Genomic DNA, 17,886 nt, shown 5'->3' with positions numbered 1-17,886 from the left:
ACACAGAGTTTTTTATAACTGGAATTGCAATCTGCAGATATTACAATGAAACAGTTTGAGGCTTTCCTTCTATCTCACTAAATAGATTTTCACTGCATCAGAATTAACTGTGAGATGGTTTGACCATATCTTTTCTCTGCTTTATAACAATGGGCCGGAGTCTGGTCTCAGTTATACCAGTATAAATCTAGAGCAGTGGTTCTTAACCTTTCCAAACTACTGTACCCCTGAAGCCTGAGTCCCACCCCCACGGGGCTGAGGCATGTAACTTAGCCCCTGTGGCTCCAGGCAATTGCCTTTCTTGCCACCCCCAATACCAGCTCTGCACTTGCGACCCCTCTAAAACTGTCACAACCCCCAGGTTGAGAAACACTGATCTAGAGTAACTCTGATGGCTTCTGGCCCGGTTTCTGTTATCTTTTTCAAACTGAAGAGAAAAAAACCCAGGCACCTTGCTTTATTCTGAACATCTTTCACCTCTTGTGCTTTTCACTACTGCTAAATTGATACATTATCATCTCAAATTACCTGTTTCCTTTGAACATACCAACAGGAGATTTATTGAATAAATGGACAGCAATGTCACTGAAGTCAAAAGCAACCTAGAAGAGAGTGAAAAATAAAATGTAGTATAAAAGAATTCATTGGCATTGCAATTTTGTACATATTGGGACAGATTCTCATTTACACTAAGATACCTTTATAGTTTTCTGGCAGTGCAAAAGGGAGCCTAAAGTGAGTGTAAATATAACTGGCACGTGCTTTATGGCTTCTTTACACTGCTATAGTTGTGAAAAAGAGGACCTAGTATAAGTGAGACTCGGGCCCATTATGTCTTATAAAGAAGGCCTACAGTGATCAGCTCATGGTGCTCAAAGTTTACAGCCTATTACTTAGTAACCCCCTCCCGCTTTTAATCCAAACCAAAATAAAAATCTTCTACCATTTAAGCAAGAAGATCTAGTCAGAGCAGCTGTGAGCCATACTCTCCCCAATACTTAGTCTAATGATCTTTCTAAAATCTGAGTAAAGATTCAAAGAGATAGCAGTTATTTTAAGGACACAAGGCCATAGCCTAATGTTCTTTCTCAAGCCAAGTTCCAGTGGATATTAATGGTATCTCCTGATACTGTTGTGCCTGACTCTAACAGTGCATTGGGAATACGGGGGCAGCACTGTGCCAAGTGGGCTTGCTAGTCTGTTGTACAGGATCCAGAGTGGGCTCCCCCAACTGTGCACCATTCTAGCTCTGCTCTGGAGTGGAAGGAGAGGTGGTTCTTTGCCTTGACGCTAGCATCCTTGTTAGCACTAGCCTCATGCTGCATGCTCCCCAAATTTGTGGTCTCTGAGCTACAGATGTTGAGCAGGGGAGACAGCAGAGACACACCTCCTCTGAGGCACTGAATGGCACTGGCAACTCCAGCTCATCCATGCACTGAGAGAAGGAGAGGCAGAAGGATTAGCTGCATCCTGCCTTAAGGTTGGTGCTTCCTGCGACGGGGCATCCATAATTTGGTCCATACACTGTAATCACTGGTTTGCAGGAAAAAGATTCAGAAGTTACAACGGGAATGAATGCATAGTCGATATTTGCAAAGGGCTGAGCAGCATGCCTGATAACAAGGCAGTATCATGGGCCAAATGCACATCCACTACTTTTGCTCAATGATCCATCTCCTGTAAGCCAGGGCACAATTCAGGCACTGTGTGGTCCTTTACTCTGAATATAGTTACATGGTCTGATTGACAACACATTTTCATGATATTAAAGAGCACTGAAACAATCTGTTGGCACTTCTTTCATTTCTATCATGACAGTGTGCCTTAGGGCACCATGCAAACAAGTCTAAAATTAAACAGAAAATAAGCTGCTACAATAAATGGGCAGTTTAAAATGACAAAAACCAGTCTTTTCATTGAAAGGAACACGCAGGAATGACAGTGTGAGAACAACGTTTTCTGCATTAGACTAGATCTACATTTTGGGGCCAAATTATGGCTGCTCTTGCCACAAATGCATGACCTGGAGAGTGGAATGGAAGAGGGCACAAGAAGCCCCATTCTTCTCAGCGTAGCTGCCCAGAACATGCCACAATGATGCAGACAGTATTACTTGATCTTAAGGGGGCATCAAACAACAGCTAACAATGGCACTGCCCTTCCCAAAGGAAGGTGTCCACCATGCCTGCACTGTACATTGTAATGCCTGGAGGACAGTGCTGGGGGAGCCCACACTGCATCTTTTCATAAGGTGTAGTAAGTGCTGCTGCTGAGCGTGCTCCTTTCAGACCCAGCCGAGACATCATGCATGTTTTTGCATTATGTGGGCATAATGTCTCCAGCCCCTATTGCTTGGCTGTTGAAGAAAGCCGTAACTGAGCCCTTAACATTGAACTTTTGATTTGCAGACACCAAGCAAAGGGCGTCTTGAAGGAGGTAAAAATAACAGTTGCAAGCAAGCCAGGTTATGCTCTGATCTGTTTTCTTACCTCCCCTCGGGAGTCTCGTACGTTGCTATGAGAAACTTGTCCTTTTTCATTAAAGCCATATGAAAAGCCTTTTTTGTGTAAGGGCTGTATTTTACACAGACTAGTGCCAGTACCACCCCATTGAATGGAATGAAAACCTTATTGCCCCTAGCTCTTTGCAAATTCAAAACATAAGCAGTGAAGCCAGTCTGTAGTATCAAAATTGTTCTCATGCTTCACATTTTGTCCACTTCTGGGCAAAATTCCGATCCCCAGAGAATGCCAAGTGTATAGCTGCATGCAGAGGACCAACGTAGGGTTAGGGGGGACAGAATCCTACCTCCCACACAGAACAGCTATGCTGTCTGTCCCCAGCTGCTTCCTTCACTCATCAGCTGCAAGCAACTACTATGGCCAATTGTACTTCAGAGGTCTGGGCTTTGTGACCAGCGGATCTGTGAAGTTGGTGGATTAACAGGCCACACACACATCTGCCACTCCTCAGCTCTGCCACATAAACTCCCTCGACACTCCCCTGCGGATCAGGACACAGCAGAGCTCAGCTCAACCAATGCTGGAGGCTGCAGAATTCCCTCATAAAGCCTCTCTGTGGCCTGGCTCATGTGCAGCCTTCCGAAAATTCTGCAGCCATGAGGATTTCTCCCCCATTGCTGGTATGAAATAATCTTTCTATTGCCTAGCTCATATGAGCCATATTAGACTGTAAACTACTATGGGCTCTTGGCTTATTTTATACCTGCAAAGCACCATACCTACCTATGATGTTAAGTTACACAAATAATACATAACAGTAGTTGTTTTGTTGCTTTGATTATTTTGCATTCAGTATGCAAAAACTATATGATCCTGATTCTGACCTGAGTTGTGCGGGGCTAAATCAGGTCTGACTCCACTGGAGTCAGTGGAGTCATGCTCATGGAAAAACAGTCCCTCATTTGCTTAATTAGCTTTTTAACACACAGCTTTCCCTTTCCATCTTTGCTTTTTACTTTTAGCTCGCAGTGAATGATTTTTTTGGGTAACAAAATCTACCCAGATCAAAGCAGGCTTAGAAACATTTCAGAATTGTGTAATTTACAAGTAACAAATACAGCAAGGCGCTCTGTTCAAAATACAAAAATAATAGTTGGTCTCTGTCTTTAATCACTCGTAAAGCAATGTGTGCTAAAGATAGCAGGACTATATATTTGTTGGAAAGGTTCATTTGATCAAATTGGGAAGAAAAAATGTAATCCTGATGGATGGGCCTCAACTCTCTCTGTACTGCAGGACATAGGAACATTTTAAGCAATTCTCTTTATTTGCCACAGAGCTCCAGATGTCACATTAGCATTTGATGACTCAGTCCCTGCTAACTTGTCTCTTACTCACTAACTTGTCACTAACTTCTTCACCTTGGTCTTAATAGCTTTGTCTACAACATTGCTAATACAACTGAAACCTATACAAAGCTAACAAAAACATGGCTATTAAAATAAATATCTGTTATTAAATCTGCACAGTTAATTAAGTAGAAAATAATTGTTCTTTATAATACAAAAAATGTACTTAGAATTCATTGAAGCCAAATAATTTGTACAACATGGGTAATTCCACAGATCTACGCAGTACTTGGTTCAAGACAAGTCCAACTACTATCAAAGACCATTTTAAGCTTCTCCACTATTCAGTATCATCTATATCAGTGTTTCTTAACCTGGGGGTTTAGAGGGGTCGCAAGTGCAGAGCTGGTATTGGGGGTGGCAAGAAAGGCAATTGCCTGGAGCCACAGGGGCGCCATGAAACTAAGTTACATGCCTCAGCCCCGTGGGGGTGGGACTCAGGCTTCAGGGGTACAGTAGTTTGGAAAGGTTAAGAACCACTGCTCTATATGATCTACTTCTGATAAAACTGCTCTTTATCTCGTTTAGAGAAATGTAAGCATTGAGGAGATACACACCTTCAAACCTCTCTTGGAAACAGAATGCTTTACAGAAAGTGGTGTTAGCGTCTTATGAGTGCTAATGAGTTCAATAGCAGTATGTGTGCTGATGAGAGGATGAGAGAAGGCTGTGAGCGTTTACGAAGAATTAAAGTTCGAGTGGAATCAGGATGTAATTAGACTAATGCTTTGGACTGTTCCAGGGTTTTAACCTAGTTATCATGACACAGATAGTTCCCATCCACACCGTGACTTTTAAAGCATAACTGGGCCCGCGGCTGACTCCTGTAACTGAGTCCCTGATTTGGTTACAGTTGTAGGGCAGACAGCAAGTCAATCCCGAGAGTGAATGAGGGAATGATTTTCTCTTTCAATGTGTTTCAGATTACAGGGCAATCTGATACTGCACAAACATAAGACAGATATTGCAAATTGCATATAAAAATGTGAAGCATTTCAGTAATTTTAATTAGAAATCGCTGATGTGACCATAACTCTGTCCACTTCCATTTTAAATTTGACATATAAGCTAGTGAGTTTATTTTTAATGTTTGTTTTTAATGTTTTTAATGTTTGTTGGCACTGCAGTAGCAAAGCAGTTCAAATCATCCTAAACTAATTTGTAACTCTTCATATTTTAAGTTTCTGATCTGTCTTTTAGTATCATGTGCTAGATCTCAGAAAGAAAAATCCAGAATATAAATCTCATGTGCCTCCTACCCATATTTTTTTCCTAGCTGTGCTCAAAAAAAGTATTAGAAGAATTCTTCAACATTGAAAAGATCTCATTTTGTATGATGCTGTATCTTAGTCACCCTTTGATCAAATGCCCTCAAATGTTCACAACAGATTCTACTCTGGTCCTTTACCTGACCTACCAATTTTCTGGCCAATCTGATGGCTTTTGTAGATTTTAGAGTGCAAAATGCAGCTCTGAAAGCTATGTAAACTGTGACTTGTACCAGTACAGTTAGTCCTGGAAAAATGGGTGTAGCTACCAAACTCATATAAAAAACTCCAGTGTAGACAAGGGCCTTACATTCAACCTTAATTATAGAGCAAGAAGTTTCCACTCCATAATATAGAGTTTCTATTACATACTTAAAATGAAAAAGAGCAAATTCCAAAATGTAGTAACCCATTCAAGGTCAAACCAAGTCACCTCAGAATGAGCTGCCAATTCAATACTGATACTGAACATTTTTCAGATGTGTGGCTTATTCTATTTCTTACATCACTGCACCCCTACATCTCCTGTCAGTATCACTGAAATTTATGAATAATTCCCAACTGCTTTTTATTAAACCTCAATTACTTTTGAAAATTAAATGTATTACTCTGGAAAACAAAACAACATAGCACAGCACAGAACATCTCAGTGATTTATTGGTAAGTGGCAACAATCTATCTTTAAACCATAACATTCTCCTATTTTACAGCATGCCTCCACTTTGGTGAAGATAGGGCATTCTACCTCAAATGTCTTTTTCAACTGAAGTCATGGCCAAATTTTTTTGTGTTTCTTAGTGTTCCGATGTGGCAAACTTAAATGAGCCATGTTTTAACTGTCTAAAAATTAAACATCCAAGTCTTGGGTTTGCATTGTATGCATTTGAACAACTGGAACTCCTCAGCTTCATCTGTCCAACTGTTCCTTACCCTGACTTTAGGGCGAATACTGAATCAGCTAGGTGTTTGGAACCAGACTGTGATTTGCCTTGCCACAGGGGATTATGTCCAAGAAATTCCTCCTTTCCCTGGTGTGACTCACCTGAGGAATGAGCATAATAGTGGTCCCTATAAGTAGGGACTACTTACTCCTCTATCCTGCAGTAAATAAATCACCTTAAAGGAGGTAGGGACCAGAAGAAACAATGGTCATGCTTCTCACTACATTAGCCAGTGGGACTTTATAGACTATGCCATGTATAAATCCCCATACATACTGAGCAGTTTTGAGAGAGATACAATTTGTCTTAGTGCTTAATCCCCATTTGTGGAGCTGCTCCACAATGCCCCCAACAAGTTATGCAAACTACATAGTCTATTCCATTCTGTGTAAATTACCATTATTATATTACATACGGTGCTTATGCCGAAGGATTTTAATCTGCTTTGCTTTTCAGAAGTAGTTTCACACTGTGTAATCACTAAAACAATAAGTGTTTGGATTCTTGATTTGCTCCCAGTGAAGGCACTGGCATAACCCTCCTTGATTCTTGGAGCACAAGACTGGCCCTTAATCACTGACATTTAGCTGCTCACATATTAAGAATACCTAAATGTAGTCTGCTATCTGTGTCTTAATAGAAAACTACCTATCTTGGCATTTTACCCAGGGAATGGGTAGAGAAAAGGAGTGAGATTCTTGACTTGGACATAGAACACCCAAAGGTGTGTGATTCTTCAAATTTAGTTTTCTAGAGCTCTGGTAGAAGTATGATAACAAATTAGTGATTAAAATATAAATTAAAGTAGTCTATTCTCTTGGTTATAAACTAACATTTCTCGTACCATTTCTTGTTCAAAAATACTATTTCTAATACCTGTGCAGCTTGGAGATTCCAAGTGAAATCCTGGCCTCATTGAAGTCAACGGCTAAACTCGTATTGAATCCAATGGATCCAGGATTCCACCTCATGTCTTTTTATTAATCATTGTGATACATTCATATCTGAAACCCAAGACCAAAATGTTCAAACTTGGGGCTTGTCTACACTGTGGGCTCAATGCAGCAGGATTGATTGAGCGAGTCCTGTAGACCCCTCAAGCGATGGGAGATGGGCTCTCTGGTCTGTGCCATTAGTCCACCTCCCCAAAAGGAGTAAAGCTGCGTCGATGGGAGGGTGTCTCCCATCAACGCAGCACCGTGTAGACACCGCAATACATCAATGTAAGTATGTCGATGGGAGATACGCAAGCTACATTATGTCGTCGACCACCGGTGGCAGTGTAGACCAGGCCTTGAATACTTAAGTCCACGTTTAGTTATCTAAATCAGTGGTCTGGACATCAGCTACTGCTACTGAAGCTAGCACCTTTGAAATCCAAGCTACTTATATATGTAGCCAACTTCATTTAGTAAAACTGCCCAGTGTGTTTTGTATGGCCTATAAATAACCACATTCTCTCTAAATGCAAACATTCTTAAATCAAAATGAAAGTGTGCCCAATCCTGCTATTCATTGCATGGATACTTACACAAAAAGGATGATTCCTGTGTTGGCCAATGCAAAGGCAAGGCCTAAAATTCCACTACCCATAATGGCATTGCTGAGATTAAAGACAGACATTCCCAATGAGGTTGTTCCTGGAATCTGGACATAGAAAAAATGGACACAAACAGTTTAGAGTTCATTGTACACTGTATTTATATTGTGAATTCCAAGTTTCACATTATAGTAAATAAAAGTAATTACTACTGCAGCAATGATACAGTAGAAAAATACAAAGCAAGATTTGAAAGAGAATAAATCCTAATGAACTTTTTCATAAGGACATTCCAATTGCTGTCTTATGGAAGGGACAAATGCACTCATAGAACAGAAATAGTTTGGGCAATACTATTTCTTTTTCACGTTTTCAGTATTTTTAAAACACCTTCCACTAACCTATAAGAGCTGATTTTCAGAGGTGCTGAGTAGATGCAGCTTTCCCTGGCTCAGCTGGAGTCATAGGTGCTCAGCACCCCTGAAGAGCATATCTAAAGGTTTTATGGTTTACAATGTACAGTAGAAAAAGAGAGAGAGAGAGAGACTTACATATTCATCACATTTCTTTTTTTCCAAATGACTGTTTGTGAGACTTCTTCGGCTCTCCCGATCCGAAATAAACTTGCTGAAAAGAAGTCAAGAGAATACATTTTCTAGCATGAGGATTTATAGAGTATGAACATACACTTTAACGTTATAAACACAGCATGATTTGATACTTGCAAAATCTATGCAAAAGAGGGTCAAACTTAGCTTTTTAAAGGGTTATAATGAGCCTGATTATGCTTCATTTACACTTGTGTAAATCAGGAGTCAGTGGAGTTACACTAGAGTGAGAACAGAATCAGACCTAACATATATAGAAAGCTATTCCTGGATCTTTAGTAAGAGAAGTACTGCTTCTGTAGACAGGATGGTAATTAATTTGCATGCACATTAACAGAACATACTGGTCCACATCCTCTGGAGTGGTGTGGCTGTTAGTAGATCTTAGCCATCAAGTCAACAAACCCAGCCATGGGAGGCTCATCCCACTGGAGGTGGGGGTGTCTTCTAGTGTTGTATAGCTACCCAATCTCCCTGCTCCTGGCATAAGGGATACAGCTGAGGGAAAGGAGTATGACTGGATTGTCCCTATGCCCAGTAGATCCTACACTGCCAATAGCAGCTGGAGTTAAACTGGGGGATTGGCCTTGAATTCAGCCAGCCCATGGCTGCAGGAGTGCATGTACCCCTCCTGAGCTGCACTGGGTGCTCCGGGGCCTGTGGATATAGGCAAGGATCTGGGCTGTAGTATTTCTATCAAAGCCATCTTCCAGGACCCTGGCAAAGCCACTGATTTAGCTCATTGTCCTGCAAAGTTCAGTTTAGTTTAGCTTAGGAAAGCACTGACAGAAGAGCTGCTCTTTAGAATGATAGATAGCCCTCTTCCTCCGCACCACAGGTGCTGTTCTGCTTTGTCATCACACTGTGCATATTGGAAGTCTACTGTCACTAGAACAATAAAAGCATCCTGCTATTTTTTAAAACATCTATCTGTCCCCTGCCTTTGTGCTGCCCCATCCTGGAGTTACATTTCTTGCATTTATTTTCTCCGGCTTCCTTTCTCTGCTGAAATCTTTTAGATTGGGTATCCCTTGCCCTACTAACTTTACAGTTCTCTTTAAAAATGATTTTCTGTGTTCTGTCTGTAGTTTCTGAGGGCTACAGCTCTGATGGAAATATCTTGAAAGGTCTTAATTATCTCTCCTGTATAATTCCCTTTTAAATTTATCCCTTAAACCCAGTCATACTTAGACACATCTACTGCTATTAAAACGTACTTAATCCTATTGCTTTTTTTACATATTTGACTCATATCTATCAGATTGGTCTGACTATATCAGCTTCTGAATCACCAATTTTATTTCTATATATCTTTAAAACTATTCATTTTCAGAAAGTTACAGCAAGTGAAGATAGAAAAAGAGTTGCAGTGTCAATGCCAAAAGTCCTGAGATATGTGAGGGCACACAGATTACCCTTCCAATTACATTCGAGGTGCAAATAAGCCACCCTCTTGGCAGAATGGTTCAGAGTTAACTTTCTGAAGTTTACTGCTCACAATGCAGATTTTTTTATTTACATAAAATAGAACTTGGCCCTGGACTTCTAGTGAGTTAGAACTTGTATACTTTTGATGTATTTGTAAGTCACATTCCTGAATATAGGCGGCTGAGTGGAAAGAGTTTACATAGCACTCAGTCTCTCTCGCTGAAAAACCCTGCATGTGCTGTAATAAAGAGCACAGAGAGGAGTTTTGTTTCCTCTGGACTTTTAAGTGTTGCTAGGAATGTCTGAGGACAGCTTTCTCCTGCCAGTTAAAGATTCTGCCTTTTTCCAGACTTAAGAGTTAAGACAGAAATAATATCTCCTACACTCTTGTCTTTTTCCTCCTCTTCTGCTCATCCTTAGCCATTTAGTCCCTGTTTAATAATTATAGAAATAAAAATCTTGTAGATTTTAGAATTATTATCATCATACTTTATATTATGGTCCCATTAAAATGGTCTATAAAGGGTTAATAAATGAGTAATAAATGTTTTAAGCATATTACAGGCCTGAGTAATATGCATTATAGATGGTTATAAGTAGAAGATGTTACAGAGGATTATAAACAGAACTGCTAGGTGGGAATTTTCCATATTAGAGATTTTTTGATGGAAAATGCCACAGATGGAAAATCCCACAAAACTGAAATCCTCCACAGGCAAATTTCAATTTTGCCAAAATTTTGCAAATTTTAATCAGGAAAATCAAAATTAATTATTTTGGTTTAGGTTTGTTGGACCAGAATAGAAATATTTTGGTTTGGTGAATTGGACAAAATGTTTTGTTTAGAGTCAGTTCTACAGTAACTGCATTTCCTTACTGTGCCACATTGCCTCAAGGGAGTTGAAGTGCAGGCCCCCATTCTTCCCTATAGGCTGGGTTCTTTGGCTGGCCTACATCTCCCATGATGCAACACAGATTCCTCTAAGACTTGGTCTACACTTACCTCCACGATTCGGCGGCAGTTGCCAGGAGTTACGCAAAGTACGCAAAGAACTTGCGTAACTCCCATCGACTTCTGTGCTTCTCTTCTGCGCACCATCTTCATTGCACTGCGTGTCGACACAGCGCTACATCACTTGCGGGGGTGGATTAATAACGTCAACTTCTGGATCGACTGAGCGGGTCTTCACTGACCGCTCAGTCGATCCAGATAAGTCAATCTGACAGCAGCGACTTTGCCGCCATCAGTGTAGACATAGCCTAAGACTCTGACCAAGCTTTTGTGCATCATGGGAATAGTAGTCCGGCCAGGGAGCCCAACAGGCAAAATGGGGGTATGATGGAGTGTACCAGCCCTATATTGGACAAGAAGGAGTTAAATCGGTATTCTGGGCAGAGAAAGCCACGCACCCTTACCACTGCTGGGCATGTTCCAAAGGGAGCATGAATATAAAAGGAAGCAGCTTAGCTTAGTCAGGGCTGACTGCTGAGGAGAGAGGACGCGTATTGCAGGTTCTCTCCCAGGAGCTGTTGGAGCCCCAGACTATAGAGACCAAGAATGCAGAAACCCAGTTAGATACCTGGCTCTCTGTGGGAACCAAAGAGGGGACAGAGGTGTTGGGAGCTTTGCCAGCCCACAACTCCAGGGGACTCGTGGACTAACACACTGGAAAACAGGGTAGGAAGCCATAGTTATAAGCAATTGATCTTTTGGATTTTTTAACAATTGAATATTCATTTATTAATATCTCTATTAATCTTTTATTAATCTTTTATAAATGGAAACTTTATAAAAGGAACCCTAACAAAGTGTGATAATTAGCTCCTACAGAGAACGGAGGCAATTGTGCTAAGTACTGCACAAACACATAGTAAGACAGTCCATGTGATGTGTTAACCTGTTTCGAATTCTTTGTTTCAAGCAGTTAGTTCATTGTTAAAAAACACCACTGATTCCTGTATATTATCGTTCCTCTTTCATTCTTCATTTTAACACTTTGTGCATCACAACTGCGTATGAACAGGTTTTATAAACCTTTCCTATTTACAAAATAATCTGTCAACTTAAAAATAATCAGTTCATACTGGTAGTAGGTCCATATTTATGTATGACTCACAAAGAAGGTCTTAACCTATTTTTTTTCTCTCTCTTTATTTATCACTGTACTAAAGCTTATCACTGTACTAAGCTTAGGTTCCATCCACTTTAAAGGGACCCTTTTAAACATGGTTTCTATACAAAGAGTTTTAAAAACAACTTAGATGGAGGCCATTTGGTAAAAGTGATGTCCCTTTAGCTGAATATGTGTTTGCCTACACGGTGCTGCGGTGTGTACTATTGGAGGCCCAATGCAATTTGAGTTGCCTGACCACTGTCCTAAAGGTCTAGAATAGCTTCAACTGCTTGCTTGGCCATTCTGACCCCTGTAGCATGACATCTTCCGGTTGGCAGAGATGAATAGGACTACTGAGTAACCTTGCAGATGTCTTTCAGTTTCAGCATACATGACCCATAACAAGATGAAATACACAGCATGTATGCTTGCAGCTGCATATAGGTAACGGTGATGGGAACAAGAAGTTATCTTAGTGCATCCCCAGATGTTCATTCTCATTGCCAAGGGGCATATTTTTACACTGCCCCTCCTATCACCAGACATTGTTTTGACGACCCCAATTATCATGGTGAGAATGGAATGTAGTCAAGGGTGAGAACCCATTGTAGGTATTTAGCATATATGATAATGAGTAGAGAGGTAATTAGGTGAAAGCTGTGTATAGAAGGGTATAAGATGTCACCATTTGGACAAAGGGATGTGCTCCATCAACACTTGATTCTGTGGGAGGTGTTGCCAGTCAGACCAGAGGATCCACTGACTCCCTGGTGGGGCCCCTGAAGAAAGCTGTTCCTGCATACAGCCTTCTGAGTTATTGCTTAACTCTCCAAGCTTAGTGAGTATGATATATTGTAGTTAATTTTAGGCTTTGTATTTAACTAGTATATTTATAGAAAACCTTGCACATTAAACATTACTGATCTGCAAATCGGTGTACGTGTCTCACTGGTATTCACACTGATCACTAAGCGTCCGGTATCAACATGTACTATAGGGGTGTGATCTCTAAAGTGCACTAATGTGTTGCCATTAATTGGTCCATGTAGACACTGCCGGTGTGCACTAAACATTCCCTAGTGCATTTTAGTGTAAGGAACCTTTAGTGTGCACCAGCAGGGTTCAAGGGCCAATTAATGCACAACACGTTAGTGCATATTGCTGCCCCATGTAGACAAGCCCTTAGCTAAACTTGTTTGAAACCCTGCTTCAACAAAATGGCTGTGTTTAATTAGTCAGAAGTGTTTTTAGACAGTGCTTTAATTGCTTGGTTGGGCTTTCTAGTTTTTACAAGGTGACAAATCCTGTATCCTGCTGCATCCTCCTAAATTGATGTCTAGCATAAACAGTGATAAATAGCTTCAATGTGAGCAGGGACAAGAATTCATAAGACCCTTTGTGCTAGCTCCCACTATAAAATAACCAGGTCTGAGCAGAATTGTCAACAGTCTTGTTAGCTGGCTGTGGATGACTACTGTTTATTGGTCAGCATGGACAAGAACAGACCACATTCAGCATTGTGTCAGTTAACCCAGTTCATTAAGGGTTTAATCAGTTACAAAAGGCAAAACAAGACTTTTTCTTGTCTACACTGCCCACTAAGCCATGTTCAACATTGTGCCAATTAACACAGTGATTGACAACTGTGCTCAGACACAGTAATATGCTGCAATGTAGACCACATGGAGCACCACAATGGGGATGGCTGGAAGTGATGAACATTTCTGTACAAATCTTTCATGAGGAAACTCAGGGCTTGTCTACACATGAAGTTGTACCTGATTAACTTCCAGTAGGTTAAGCTAAACAAGTACTTGGCACTCTTATTCCAGAACAGGAATGTCCACACATGGAGTTAATGAGAACTAGGAACAACTCAATTTGTAGACAAACCCTCAGTATCATAATGCAGATTGTTAGTTTCAAGATCAGACACAGAATAAACCCATCCAAGTTTTGAGATTTTACTTTTAGGCCTACAAACCTTTAGTTGAAACCCAAAACAATGTTTGGCTGTGTCTGGAGAAATTTTCAAGTGGAATTTTGTGGTTTTGATTAGGTTTCAAAACAGAACTAGTGTCAGTTGCTTCCCAGGCAGATCTTTCCCAAAAAATCCTTACAAACCTTGCTGTGTTGAATCCTCATGAAAACATATGTACTGCAAAGAGCTTCAAGTAACCCAAGGTTAAAGTGAAATGTATGGTGCAAAACCCCACAAACCAAAACAAACATAAAAAATTGTGGTAAACAATAGGTCTGATCCAAAGCCCATTAAAGTCAATGGAAAAACACCCACTGGCTTCCACGGACTTTAGCGTTTCACATAGCCCTAGGTCACATGTGAGATGGCACCAATTATAGCACCATATACAGCCATCAACCTCTTTGTATACAGGAAAAGTGCCTGAGTCATAATGGGGATAGGAAGGAGCAAACAGAAGGGGAATGACACTCATCTGTCAAGAAGCATGAAAACAGCATTGCTGAATGGAACGCAATCTGCTTGGATGCATGTCATTTATATCAATATAAACTAATAAACCACCCTTATAGCTTGGGGCCCAATCCTGCTTCCACTGACGTCAAAGGAAGCCTTGTCGCTGGCTCCAACAGAAGGAGGCTGGGGTTGTAATGCCAATGTGCTACTATGTGGGAGACCGACATTTGTTAAGAACGGAACTCCTGAAAACTCCTGCTCTTAGAAAAGAAGAGGGATGCAAGCACTGTGGAAATACAGCAATACATTGTAGTATTAGCCTTCTGTAAGGGCACTCCCTGGATAGCTGCCTACTAATGCACCCCTGGACTGGGCTTACAGCCATGACTCGATATTTCATTTTGAAAGCCTCTGCACCCACAGAGAGTGAGTGGATAGAAGCATTCCATCCATTATGAGAGGCAGGAGAAGGTTGAGAAAACTAGGGGAAACTTTTTCTGTTCTTAATTACATTTATTTATTAATTTGCCCCCACTCCCACACAACTCTTCTTTTTCCTTCAGCCACCCTCCTCCCTGCCTCTCTCCCCACACTCAGTTTTGCTGCACTTCCAGCTACAGCATGTGCTTTGACGGTCAATGTCAGTACTCACTATTATTTAAAACATGCACAAGATTCTCTTCACAGAGATTTCCCCTGCCATTGGCAGAGGAGTTGCACCCCACCGTGTAACAGCTGTGAGCCCAAGAACCCCAAGGGATAAGTGGGAGACCAGGGACTTCTGTGTGGAGGCTCTGGGTCTTTGGTATTTCCCACCACTGCACCTGCAGAAGTCACACTGACAGCTCTCACAACTGGCAGCTGCCTTGGGGACTTCCCCTTAAAGAGATATCTCCATTTTGGTAGTGCATGGCACAGAAATATAACATACCCCGGGCTGCATTGTCTTTCCATCTTGAGCTTCACAGGAAGGTTTGGGTGACAAGGAGTGTCTCCCATTAGCCTGCCCACTCTTCCCCCAGCCTGATCCCTCCTCCAGCATTGATCTCAGCACTGGGAAGGCTTTTGGCAAGGTATGGGAAAGAAGAAACTCTTCCACAAAGGTGCCTGACACTCCTTTCACATTGGGGTCAATGTCTTCCCTATGCAATCTAGGCAGTATAATCAGCCTCTAAAAGTCCACTCCTGCAAATATTTGCTACCTACTGTCTGTCAGTATATAACTACCCATGGTTGTAAGTACTATACCCAGTAACAGGTGCTTGAGTTGTTCCTTAAACTGAGAATATGAAATAACTCTCACTTTAATTTCTTACAGTGGAACGTGAGTTTAAAATGGCCAGATGCCTACAAACTGCTGCAAAAAGGGCTTTTGGACTCATGAGGGAAGGGTGGGGGAATAAGACAGTTTTGATTTAGGTCTTGTAAGTAGATCCATGAACGTGGATGCCTGTACTGCAGCACAGTCCCATTAGTCAAGAGGACACTGTGTGGGCACAAGGGTCCACACTAACATAGTTATGTGGCAGATTTGGAACCTTAAACGGCATCTTTTCTTTCTCTCACCCAACCTTTGTTCTGCAAAATTTGAATGAAGTTTCAGAAGAAACAAGTAGCTTCGTGTTTCCAGCTCAAAGAAATACAGAAACAGTCAGTCATTCTAGTACAACAGTAGATCCCTACCATAAATACAAAGGCTATTCAAAACCTAAAATCTGAACCTTTTACCTTGCAATAAGACTTGGAAGAACTTACTATGATGGAAACAATATTGTTCTATTTTATTAAATTAATAAAAAGCTTGTACAAAATAATAAATTATGTAGTAATTTAGGTAATCATGTAATAAGTGTATTTTACTTTAATTGCTGAGCAGAGAATATATTTTTCTACATTTAAATTTGAACCTTAGTTATATATCTCTGCTGCTTTTTCTAAAAATGCATTTTCTATTAGGTTTTTGTTACTGCAATCTTAGAAGCAACTATTTGATACACATTCTCATTTGAAGAATTTTAAAACAGACAGGAAGAGATGATCTATATTTCTTGTTAATAGCATGGTTACAAATTCACAGAAGCCTAAGGAACGTTGTTGTGGCCAGTGTGGTTACAAACATCATCAGATTATGGAACAAATTTCATTGAAAATCCTCTCTTTGTCCAAAATGTTTGTCAGTTTAATGTTGGGGTTTTTTTGCATTGCATATGAATTATTTTGAATTGTTAGCATTTTGCTACTTTATATATTTATGAATTTTATTAGACTCTTTTGAAAGTTTCAAAATGATGACTAAATTGCTACTCTGTTTGCTTTATCTGCTGCTGCAGCCTTTGCCCAACAGATGTCACATATGAAATTCAAATTATATCTTCAAATGGAGCATGACTCCGTAATGAATAATTCAAGGCATGCACTGAAAATTAGAATGCTGTTTTTAAACAGTGTGTTTCACAGGATAGACAGCATCAGTGGAAAAATACTCACCTATTTATCTGGCCATTTTCTACCTCTGTAAAATCATTTGAATCATTGCTGATGTTATCATCCTCAGGGACAGTCATATTCTGCAGTTCAGTTAATTCTAATCCATTTTTGAAAGGCATCTTGAGCTAGGACGTGTAAGAATCCAAATGTTTATCCAAATAGTAGTTTATATTTTGTAGGTGGAGAGCAGCCACAATGTGAACTTGACAAACCTAAAATGTAGTAAGAAAAACAAGATGTACTGTATGCAGTATTCTAATAAAATTACAGTGAAATCTATATGAGACCACCTTTATCAAACAACCTCATGTCTGAAGGGATCAACCAAGATTATATCCCAAATGTATTGTACAGGGGAAGTAAAAGGCTCCTCCTCCATCTTAATTAGAAGAACACCTCTGTTTAAGTCAGTTCCTTCAGCGGTTGCTTACGACAGGTTTGGCTATGTTTACATTTATAAAATAGTGAACAAATAAGTAATACACAACTTCAAAAAATAGGTTTAAATATTTAGTATGTTAATTCAAGCCTCAGATTGTTGTCATGCCTTCATGTTTCTCATGTCTCTCCCCTACTTATAATTTCCATATAAAATTTTCCATTTCATATAATTTTCATTACTATTGTCCAGGGTAATGCCAAATGGACGCAACAGAGGGATATCATCATTCCAGTTTTCTTTTCATGAAGCAGCTACATTCCAGTTATTTGAGTATGCTACTATCTGGAGGTAAAGAGTCAGACACAAAAACATTCCTGATTGAGAAACCAAATCCTCACATTCAAGGACAATCTGAAGAGACTGCCTGCATTGCGTGCAGTGGCGTATGGAGGGTCTCCGGCACCTGGGGGCCAAGACTACATTTGCGCCCCCACTGCCTGATGCCCCCCCCACATAGGGCAGGAGGGGTCCTGGCATCGCCCCCCCAGCTGCCCCTGGGAGTGGGGGTCTGTACCTGCGGGGGGGACCCATGAAGCACGGGGGGACACAAATGCAGGCTTGGCTCCGCCACCCTCCACTCCCCGCACTTTCCTGGCACCCGCCTCTCCCACTACAGCCCCACAGCCCAGCGCTGCCTCGGACAGGGGCGGCCTCGTCTCTGGCCTGGGAAGAGGGGCTGGGCTGTCCCCTTCACGAAGCATGGGGGGGCACCCCTTAGAGCCTCCTGTACCTCCCACCCCCCACCTGTTG

At 40.9% G+C, this 17,886-nt stretch overlaps 1 protein-coding gene across 1 annotated transcript in view; it reads right to left on the bottom strand.

The window, feature by feature from the left end:
• Nucleotides 1-16,840, bottom strand: part of SLC38A1 (solute carrier family 38 member 1) — a 32,384-nt gene extending 15,544 nt beyond the window's left edge. The window contains exons 1-4 of the mRNA XM_067564155.1: nt 16,695-16,840; nt 8,172-8,247; nt 7,612-7,727; nt 529-602 (exon numbers count right to left, since the gene is read on the bottom strand). Coding sequence (XP_067420256.1) covers nt 529-602; nt 7,612-7,727; nt 8,172-8,247; nt 16,695-16,813 — 385 coding nt within the window. The 5' untranslated portion in view covers nt 16,814-16,840. The remainder of the gene's footprint in view (nt 1-528; nt 603-7,611; nt 7,728-8,171; nt 8,248-16,694) is intronic.
• Nucleotides 16,841-17,886: the final 1,046 nt, after the last annotated feature.

Source organism: Emydura macquarii, unplaced genomic scaffold (genome assembly GCF_026122565.2).
Source record: "Emydura macquarii macquarii isolate MOO-44397 ecotype Brisbane River unplaced genomic scaffold, CSIRO-AGI_Emac_v2 contig_2636, whole genome shotgun sequence".
In the NCBI taxonomy this organism is placed as follows: Eukaryota; Metazoa; Chordata; order Testudines; family Chelidae; genus Emydura; species Emydura macquarii.
Note: the sequence above shows the minus strand (reverse complement) of the source record. Positions and strands in the feature narration are given on the sequence as shown.